At 43.7% G+C, this 11,093-nt stretch overlaps 1 protein-coding gene across 1 annotated transcript; it reads left to right on the top strand.

Moving 5' to 3' along the window:
• Positions 1-443: 443 nt before the first annotated feature.
• On the top strand, positions 444-10,827 carry IDH1 (isocitrate dehydrogenase 1 (NADP+), soluble). Its single transcript, XM_009584430.1, has 8 exons — positions 444-586; positions 2,262-2,553; positions 4,304-4,409; positions 7,012-7,189; positions 7,629-7,780; positions 8,843-8,983; positions 9,765-9,927; positions 10,441-10,827. Exons 1-8 carry the CDS (start codon positions 465-467, stop codon positions 10,532-10,534), a joined length of 1,248 nt encoding a protein of 415 aa, XP_009582725.1. The 5' UTR covers positions 444-464; the 3' UTR covers positions 10,535-10,827.
• Positions 10,828-11,093: the final 266 nt, after the last annotated feature.

Genomic DNA, 11,093 nt, shown 5'->3' with positions numbered 1-11,093 from the left:
AGCAATATGAGCTGTCATCAAAATAATGTCTGTTAACCCCTGTTTTTCAGAAAAAGGGAGAGAAACAGGCCACTGGACTAGAACTCATGAAGTCTAGTAATAAACAGCGCTCATCTATTTCTGTGGAATTTGGGGGAAGAGTTTGGTCATGCCTTCAAATTCTTTTGTACAACCATAATTAAAGCTCATGCCCTTAGAACAGATGCCCTTAAATCTCAGATATTAACCTTTATTTTTATCCTTGGATAGATCTCCCTAGGACCTGGGGCTTTAAGAAGAATACCAGTTAGCATGAAATTAGGGATAAACTGTGGTTGTTTTCAAGACTTTTAGGAGAGATCCTGTATGCTATGTTAGTACCTCTCTTATAGTTGTGTTGTGAAAATGTAGGATACATGTATTGGTGATGCATGTTGGCAGTTTTTAACTTAGGTTGGGTTTTTTTATGTCTATTGCAGCTCAAGATGTCTAAAAAAATCCATGGAGGCTCCGTTGTGGAGATGCAAGGAGATGAAATGACACGGGTCATCTGGGAACTGATTAAAGAAAAGCTGATTTTTCCTTATGTAGATCTGGATTTGCACAGGTAATGGCTCTTTATGACACACAGCCACTTTGTACTGCAATTTGCATGTGTCATTAGGCATTGATCATGTTTCACTTGGCACTGAGAGCCTTATAGCTCCTCCTGCACTAGTGCAGAGAGGCTAACTAGCCCTTTTTATACTGGTAAAGTTCCCAGCAGACTCCCCTGGCTAACTTACCTAAGAGCCAACCTCACTAAGTACTCTGGAAAGCGTAGTCTTAAGGTGAAGGTATTTTGTCAAAGTCTGGCAGCCCCTCTGGGGTTCCTCACAGCAGTAAACAGTGAATGCTTAATTGTGAGTTAGCTCTAACTAACTCTAAGAAGTTAAGAAGGTCTCTAAGAAGACTTCTAAGAAGGTCTCTCATAGACATGATCTACATCTTTCTCTCCCATGCCTTGGCTTTCCAGCACCTGGGCAGTTTGCATGGCTTCCTGCAGCCTAAACAATTAGAAACATGGGGGTGTTTCAGCCACTCCCTGACATGAAGCCTAGCATCTGCAGGCTCTTGAGTAGGTTTATGGCTTCTTGCCATCTCTGTTTGAAGATGTGCCCAGAGGGCAAAAGGGTGGTTGTAGGGCACAGACTCTGCCCTGATGTCTGTAAGCTTGAGCTCTGCTGCTGACAGTATGAGCTAACTGTTGCAATTATTCCCTGAGCCTAGGCTGTGCTCCTACCTTCCCTTCTGGAAAAAACCAAATACCAGCAGCTGGTATGGCAAAAGGGACATGCTATCTACAGCATCTGGTCAAGCAGAACAAATAATCTCTTCCCTTTCTAGCCACTGAGCTATAATTATTAGAGAAGTATCCAGCTGCATTGCTCCAAGCCATGGTGGACAGAGGCCTTCAATGGTATCTGCCATTATTAAACCCATAAGTCTGACCTCTTCCCCTGCTCCTGGAGTCATTTGCCACCTACATCAGGCTTTCTGCTTGCTGGTGTCGAGAACCAAGCAAACGGGAACCCAGCAGCATAATGCATGCACACAGTCTGGAGAACATCCCTTTTCAAAGAGGCGTGGGAGGAGGGGAAGCGAACCCCTGGCTGAGGCAGCACAATGGCTAGATTCATGTACAACTGGCTATGCTTCAGGGCTGTCCCATGCTGGGGACGCTGGGTTGTTCTCCAAAAGCTATTAAAACAGCGAGTGTGGGAAACGTACTTCCTCTGACTGTTGGAGGGAAATATTGGCAGTTTTGCTGCCTGAGCAGTATTGTGGATCCATTGTCAAAACAGTTTTAAGCCTAGTATAGCTTCATATGCTTAGTACATGAAGGAAGCCAGAACCCTCAGCATGAGGTTTGAAATAAAGGCCCATATTCATCTGGGGATTGTGCTGCTCCATACCATTAGAAGCCCAGACTGAAAGCTTCCATTGCAGGAAGCTCAGAAGGGAAGGTAGAGGAGATACTGGCTATGTCCCATGCTGGCAGAGAGCGTCAGCCATAAACTGAAGTTGTCCTTTATCCAAACTCCTGCCACCAGCAGAAGTATCAGTATTGGAGCCTATGTCTTCTTCCAGGCCAGCAGCATTTGCACTGGAAGAGGGATAACTTCAGTTATGGCAGAGTGCTGGAACTACACTTACAGGCACATATGGGGTCTGGTTTCTTTCCTGTTGGACACGAACAAATGTCCTGGGCAGTTCTGACCATCTTTGTGGGTTTGTTACAGCTATGACTTGGGCATTGAGCATCGTGATGCTACAAATGATAAAGTAACTGTGGAAGCTGCTGAAGCCATAAAGAAATACAACGTTGGCATAAAGTGTGCAACCATCACTCCTGATGAGAAAAGAGTGGAGGAGTTCAAGTTGAAGCAGATGTGGAAGTCTCCCAATGGGACAATTAGAAACATTCTAGGTGGCACTGTCTTCAGGGAGGCTATTATCTGCAAGAACATTCCCCGGCTGGTGTCTGGATGGGTGAAACCCATTGTCATTGGCCGTCACGCTTATGGGGATCAAGTGAGTCACTCCAGTGCTTACCCCTCTTTTTATCTGAACAGGCTTAGTCCTGACTGGTATAGAGCTACGAAGACTTAGACATCCCTGTGCTGCTGCTTTATCCCTTGCACTCCACCTGGGAGTGGGTACTTGCTGGCACTTTGTACAGCACCTGGCAAAGTGTCGGAGAGCCTGATTCATACCTTTCTTCCTTAGACAGTGTAGCTGTATAAACAGCATTCAGGGGCCTGTGCTTGGATTAGATGGGTCTGTACCTAAACACAGGGTATAACTCCTCTAAGTTATTTTTCTTCACCTCTGCAGAACCCTCCTCCTTACATAGCAATGTCTTTAGAAAATATCCTTTACACTGCCCATCTTCTTACTTCTCAGAAGGACTTTTTGGTGGCAAATGTTGCTCACAGCAAAAATGGATCTGAGTGAGTGATTTTAGAAGTGGGCAAAGTTACCTTCTGTGCGTAGGTGTGGTTTTGTTTTCTTTTTTTTTTTTTTTTTAAACTGTGATCTGCTTCTTAAACTTACTTGCATAGCACTCCCGCAAAGTTGGTATTCATACTGGGTACGTGAGGCTGTGGTACCAAGGTAGGGAAATATCCTTTATCAGAGCTCTCTTGGCAGAGGTAGTACAAGGCCATGGAAACCCTAGCATGGCAGCTGGTGTAGTGGTCTTTGGGCAGCCCAGAGGACAAGACAAGAATCAACCATACTGTTCTCCATGGGTAATGATAAGCTGTAAAGCAGCCAAACATGACAAAAGTTTTCTAGAAGAGCCAAGTGCTTAAATAGATGGGTAAACCCACAAACTGAGGGAAAGTCGTAAGATCAGCTGGAGTGGGAAGGTAAAGTAATACATTTCCAAGAGGAAAATAATTGCAGAGCCCTGACACTAGAAGAGAATAGGGTTCAACATCCTTAACAGTACTGAATAATCGAGAAGGTCAAAATAATAATAGGAAACAATGGGTTAAGGAGGAGGATTGAAACCCTGCCAAAGTATGAGATTAAAGTGAAAGGAATAATATAAGAACATGTAAAGGGCATTTGAGCAAGACACTTCTGTAACTTCAGAACAGCTTAGGGAAGTGGTTTCCTCAATAGGAGGGAAACTACATGAAAAAGGATGACGAATTTCAATGAAATGAAACCTTAAATAGTACTGATCAGAACAGTTGGGAAGATGAGACACCGTTCAAAAACTTGAAGTACATGTTGTCTCTTCTTTTGAGTCTGTGTAGCTCAGAGGAGCAAAAAGCATACCCATTTACAGAATTCAAAGAACTCTTACTACAGATTGACCTTTCAAATGTCATATGATGGATAGAAATAATGGCTTTTATTAAGGTGCTGTATGATTTGCCCCTTATTCATGAGATCAGAAGCTATGATATGAATGGCTTTTTGAGGCAGGGAGAGGAGCCTTTCTACTCACAGACCACACAACACTAGATACTTTGCACTTTAAAACTCCAGTGCATCTGCAAAAATACATACTCAGCCAATTGATGGGGCCCAAGAATCTGTAAGCTTTTTCCCTTAAAGAGGAAGATATCTTCTGAAACAGGCAAGACTACTTGTCTTTCTAATCTCTAGTAAAATAATCCGATGATACATCTGAGTAAACAGAACCTGTTCAATGGGGTTTTGGGTACAACTGTTTATACTTTTCTGCACCCTACCTCCCAAATGTGGGTTGTCTTTTATGGTTCTGTCCTCCTGATAGATAAAATCATTATGGCTTTTTTTTTAACAGTACAGAGCAACTGATTTTGTGGTACCTGGGCCTGGAAAAGTAGAGATGACCTACACTCCAAAAGATGGAGGCAAACCAGTCACATATCTGGTCCATAACTTTGAAAGTAGGTATTATCTCTAAGTTGTGATTAAAACTGGTATTTTTGGTTTAATTCAACTTTGAAGTATCAGTCAGATCTGTTTGGTGGTAAAATATGACTTTAAGGTAGAGTGGGGGAGAAGGTCTGGGGCTTCTTCATTTATCTGGGAAGTACTGAAAGTTACTTCAAATCTTGCTGGATCGAAGAGGCATATCGAACACAATCATACTAGACTGGCCACCTGTCATGCTCCTTGTATGATGGCTGTGGTAGTGGCATGCATGTTTTTCCCTCTGAGGGAAAACTTGCTATCTAAACATGGCTTGACCTAAGGGGAGATATATTTGAGAACAATTCAGGTATAATTCTTTCTGGGTTTAGTTTGTCTTACTGGGCTCTATACACCTTTGCAGTTTGTACCCCTCTTTATTAAGCAGTCTTTTTTTTCAATAGAAATGAGAACTGACACTTACTCTGCAAGGTGGAAAGGAGATTTGACAAGGATGCTCCTGACTGTGTAGGCTCTAACTGTTTTAACAGATGCAGTCCCAAAGGTATTTGTATCCCTCCTAGCAATATTGCTGTGCTGGTTGTAGACATTGCTAAGCTCAGGAGGAGAAGTCCTGACTCGCTGGGCTTTGTTGCGTGGAAACAATTACACACACATTGCTAGAACCCAGGGTGTTTCTCTAGGGGCAGGATTCAGGAAAACATCACACAAGTCATCTCTCTTGCCTATCAGTGATCAAAGGGTTCAGGATTTGAAGCCTTATGGTGACCTATGTATGTGAGTGTGCAATGTTTTGTTTCTAGCAACAAAGACCTAATACATCCATGTAAACAACAGAATCCTGGTTTGTATGCAGCTGGCTTGGCAAACAGGTACCAAGACTGCCATATGACCCTCTTCTGTAATACTTGATTTCTCTGGCATTCTAGCTCACAGGAGCCTAAATCTCTACTATTTCTTGTTGCACAGCCTTTCATCTGGAGTTCACCTGCTTCACTGCCAGTCCTAATCTGTTTTCATTTGATAGGTGACTGGTGAGCCTGTATTGGAGACATCTGGCAGTTCCAGCTGCCAGTCTGATTCACTGCTCTGTGTTGCGTCAGCAAGCAGAAAGCAAGGAAGTGTAAAGATGGCAGATTACTGCTGTTGCTCTGGGGGAACTCCCCTCCCCACAGATAACTGTTGTGCCAGCATATCTCCACAATGCATAAGGGAAGCTTGTCCTATTGCTATACTAATATGTTCAACCTTGACACCAAATCAAGAGATTTTAGTAGGCAGCAGGATTGTATGATTGCAACAAGGGCTTTTCTACCTATATGCAAATAAGTATTTGAATAAAACTTAATAGCTGTCATCCAGCAACTATGAAATCATGGCTCCAGAAGACACAGCCTCTGTAGCTGATCAGACCCTATCCTGTCCTTGACTCACTAAGGGAGGCAGGGGGACAACGTGTATTTTCACTGGTAGCAACAGGAATTTCATTCCCTGCCAATATCAACTTTAAATGACCTTGCTATCTTGGCAAGCAGATGAACCTCCTGTGGCTTCCCCTCTTCATTCTGCATGCATGTCCATATAGCAACAACCATCTGGAGGTAAGGACAAATGGATATTAAGAAAGGGTATTTTCAAAAATAAAAAATAAAAAAAATCTGGGGTGTTTCCAGAGCAAAGATCCCTGATAAAGGCACTGTACAATACACTGGAGAGGTGATGGTAGTGAGGTGCTTAAAATTAAGTACACGGTATATACTTTTCACTAGAAACACAGAGATGTTCTGAAGATGACAAAGTTTTTTCATGAAGCCCTAGACCCTGCTTTCACCCACAGTCAGCATCTCCCATGATCTGAGTGCTGCTTTCCCCCAGTTGAACTGGGCTGTAAGTTTAAGGCACTTCATTCAGGCTGCTAATACATTTGCATTACACAATCTAAGTCATGTGAGTGTTGATAGTTCCTCAGAGCCTTCTCAGGACTTTCCCTTGCACCAAGATGACTTCCCACAACTTGCTGGAAGTGAGCCTGAGCAGGTGAAACAAAGCTGCAGGGTAGGCCAAACACATGCACTGAAAAAATGCAGGGATGCATGTGGGGACTTGTTTACCTGAGCTAGGCAAAGCAGCCTCTGACTGCTGGAGTTAGTTCTGCAGTGCAGTCAAAGCCTGAAGGTACGAGGCACTTAAGATGGGAGCAACCCATTTCTAGCTTTGACTGAGATCCCTGCTCCAAACTGCTGCCTGCTGCTTTGATAGAAAAATACTCTATTATCTGGCTAGTAGGAGTTCAAGCACGCTCACTCCTGTCACAGTTTTGTTGCTTAGGCTGGATTAGGAAGAAACTTCTTAGGGGCATTAGATCACGGTATTAGGATGTACCTAGCTGTAAAACAAAACCACCTTCCTATCCATGTGTCACAGGACTGCTGGAGCTTTGAGCTGATAGTGCAAAGTGAATCTTCTCCTGAAAGAACCAGCCTTAAACTGAGAACTATATCAAGACACCTGGGGATAACACCAGCCTGCCTGCCAGAGTATGCTATGGGGAGACGGTCAAATCCTTAACCAAAACTAAATCTAGTTGATTCCCATCTGTTTTTCCTCCACTAACAGGCTGTGGTGGTGTAGCCATGGGAATGTACAATCTTGACCAGTCTATCAAGGATTTTGCCCACAGTTCCTTCCAAATGGCACTGTCTAAAGGCTGGCCCCTCTACATGAGCACCAAGAACACCATCCTGAAGAGATACGATGGTCGCTTTAAAGACATCTTCCAAGAGATCTATGACAGGTAACTAGGATAGTTGTATACTTCCTACTGCAGTGCATAAGTCTGCAGCAGGAACATCCTCTCCAGCTTTGTGAGCTGCTACAGTAAATTCAGCATTTTCAGACACGCAGCAGCACTTCGCGGGGGCTGTGCGCCTTCTGTGTCGCAGTCTCCCTTGTCCTGCAGGACACAGTGCTCGGTGTTTAAAGCTCTACTAAATGTGGCTGTGATGTTCATCTCTCCTAACAGAGAGTCACAAATTCTCTGGGCTCCTCTGTGATTCTGAAGCAGACTTGCAGTGGCCTAGCAAAGCAAGCGAGGAAAAAAAAGAGTAGAGGGGATGCAAATTTCTTTTAAGCTTTTTTTTTTTTACTCTTTTCTCTATGCACAATTACTTGCACAAATTGTGCAATCCCTGTTTTTATCTATATGTCAACGTGATCTGTTTTTTGTTTTCCAGAGAATACAAGTCCCAGTTTGAAGCCAAAAAGATCTGGTATGAGCATAGGCTCATTGATGACATGGTTGCTCAGGCCCTGAAATCTGAAGGAGGCTTTGTCTGGGCCTGCAAGAACTACGATGGGGATGTGCAGTCTGACTCTGTTGCACAAGGTATGAGATGTTTCCTGTGCTACACTGAAGTAGGCCCAGTAGCAGTCTCTTGTGACTTGTGTCATATCTTATGTAATGGCCCGGGAGGTGGTGTTGGGTCTCAGAACTTACATTTCAAACCTGTGGCCAGTCATGGAGATACCCGGCAGGCAAAGAATTTTACAAGAAAATCCATTGAATGCAGACTGAGTAGTTGTACTTCTTTACCAGATGGCAGTTCCTACCAACATAATAACTAATAGGCTTTCCATTCTAATGGAAGGTATCCAGACAGCTGGGATTCTGTCACTGACAGCTTGAGTTAAGCTGACTGGTGGTGAGCATACTGGCAGCTGCTCTGCAGATAAGTAAGAAAACCTTCAGGACGTAAAGCTACCTGTCAGGTATAGAGAGATTGATGTGTTTAAATTTACAGGCTTGTAGTGCTTGATCAAAATCCTATATAACCAAGCTGCCTGGTGCCAAAACAAATATGGATGCAGAAACCCACAGGGCAAGATATGTGGCTTTATGTAACATGCTCTTTCTAAAGTAATGCCAGTAAAATGCCTCCCACAGAACAAGGATGTGTGTTGGACTACTGAACAAAGAAGCTTTCAAAGACACAGATCTCTGAAACCTACAGGGTTAGAAGTGATGTGAATGTCCAGTTTTGCAGGCTCGTGGTTCCTTTCATTAGAGCAGATGCTCTTGATGTGAAGTAGGTTTGTTTCCTGTCACCCTGTGGGGAAGATAGTGATTGGCAGCCCAACACTGCTTATTTAGGATTCTTAGTTCTCATACTGCACCTTTTCAGTAAAAATCTGTCCAGCAAGTCAGGTGAGAATACTGTTTTTCTTGAAATGGTGCAGAATGCCTGTTCAGCAGCACTTTCTGTTCAGGCGAGCTGTTATTTTGACATGTCAGGACTAGCCAGTTAGTTGCAGCAGCAGCACTGCTGTTCAGGAATACTCACATCAAGGCTGGGAGGATGTATAGGGATTATAGGATGGGTGGATTAAGGGGAATTTAAGGGGGCTGTCCAGAGGAGACAATGAACTTGTTTAACTGTGTATTCTGTAGGCTATGGCTCTCTGGGGATGATGACCAGTGTACTGATCTGCCCTGATGGCAAAACTGTTGAAGCAGAAGCTGCGCACGGCACAGTTACTCGTCACTACCGCATGCACCAGAAAGGCCAAGAAACCTCCACTAACCCCATTGGTGAGCTGCTTTTCACTGCCCTTCAGTGATCTCTACACATGAAAGAACAGGTTTGGAGTAAGAACATCTGTATCCTTTCTGCAGGGAATTGCACCCCTGTTTGGTGTAACTGGTAGTTCGTAATGCATTGTTCTTCCATGGAGACAGCTGGAGCCTGGAGCAAAAACAGGCTGGAATGGAGCAAGTGTGAGCAATAAGCTAGATCTAACCTAGCCGTTGAGACATGCTCTCATTCTTCAGCAAACGATGGGTTTATAGCCACAAGGGCCTTAAGGTTTAGGTTGGTTGTTTTTTATTTTACTCCCCTTCCTGATGCTCCAAAAGACCCAGCCACCCTCCAAACCATGTACATACTTAAAGTGTAAAGTGCACCTAGAATGGGACATGAGGGAAAGAATCCTCTACAAGTACACAGGGACCAGTGTGTAATGTAATACCAGGAAGAAAACTGTACCCTTCTATCACAAGGACAACTTTCTGTGTAACCACAGAGTCCTACCACCGGTCATTCTTTCCAACTTGGGCAGGAACAAAATAAGATAAAATGGCACTCACAAAGAGATTGCTGGAGGCAGTGAGTAGTTTCTAGGGTTTGCTTTTCTTCAGAGCTGCACAAAATGCAAAGATGAAGATAGGTGTTCTCTTTCCTGTACCAGATTTTCTATCTTTCTTCTGTTTTCAGTTTTATTAATATTAAAAAATAATTACTGTTCCACATGACAGTTTAGAACAATGTCCAGGGAGTTCTAGAAGGACAGAATAATCTAGTGTTCTTTCTCAGCCTCCATCTTTGCATGGACAAGAGGACTAGCTCACAGAGCTAAGCTGGACAACAACACTAGCCTCAAGAACTTTGCAGTTGCCCTGGAAGAAGTCTGCATTGAGACCATCGAATCTGGCTTCATGACAAAGGACCTTGCTGCCTGTATCAAAGGCCTGCCTAAGTAAGTGTATGAAGTAATCAGCTGTGCTTGGAGGAGGCTGTTTTACTTCATGTTTCTGAACAGCATTTGCTGAAAAGTTATTTTCATATGGTGAAGAATTGCTGGAGTCTGGTCACAGAACAGGGCTCATCTGTACCCAGTGCTGTACAAACAGAACATGAGACACTCCCCGCCCCAAGTAGCTTAGTCTAGGTTGCTCTGTCCCTGCTATTGTACCAAATGCATGGGGGAAAAGGCAAAAGAACTGCAAAAATTTCTCTTATGATGGGCTGGCTACATTGGCCAGTTCCTGCCCTGTCCATTTATTAGGATGGAGACCTGCTTTACTGCAAAATACCACCTGGCTACCTCTTCTCTGGAGCCTTTTGGCAAAAAACATTAGCCTGATGAGTAGGAGCTAACTCTCTTGGTTTTAGAGGCAAGACTCAGAGTTCTTTGAACAGTCTTCCCCTGCTTTGAACATTTGAGTGGCGTTACCACTAATGTCTGTCTTGTTTTGTTTCCCCCCCTCAGCGTCACACGCTCTGACTACCTGAACACCTTTGAGTTCATGGACAAGCTTGCTGAAAATTTGAAGGGGAAGCTGGCCTCTCTGCCCAAACTTTAAGGCACAGGTTCTACTCAAGCTCCACTAACAAGGCATCTCCCACTTACACCAAGGTGTAAGTGGCACTATATCACACTCTGTTGTGTAACATTTCAAATACTAGACAAAAATGAACATGTACACTTTTTAAAATGTTTAAAAGACCATGTTTTCTTAAACCCCTTGAGCTGCTGGGCTAGGCCTTACTTTTGCTAAGCAGCTGAATGTGATAGTATTCAAGCTCGATGTGGGTCTGGATTCCTAATGTCATTCACAGCAGACCCGAGGTTTCTCTCCATAACTATGAATGATCTGTGTTTCTTTTCTCTCTTTCTCTCAGACTGAAAGCCAGTCTGTGTCACAGCTCTGGTCAAACCAGTGGTGACTTACTGTCCAACAGACCTTAGAAATTGGAACCGTCCTCATCTCTCCAGTACTGTCCACTGAGTATAAGTGAGCTTGCAGGGCTATGCCAGCTCTACTGCAGCACCTCTCTTACTTAATTTATCTTTTAGTGTCAATCAGAGCATGGTATCCTGATACTAAGGGATTTGTTCCCATTGCTACAGTCAAGACTTTT

Source organism: Fulmarus glacialis, unplaced genomic scaffold (assembly GCF_000690835.1).
Source record: "Fulmarus glacialis isolate BGI_N327 unplaced genomic scaffold, ASM69083v1 scaffold47018, whole genome shotgun sequence".
NCBI lineage: Eukaryota > Metazoa > Chordata > Aves > Procellariiformes > Procellariidae > Fulmarus > Fulmarus glacialis.
Note: the sequence above shows the minus strand (reverse complement) of the source record. Positions and strands in the feature narration are given on the sequence as shown.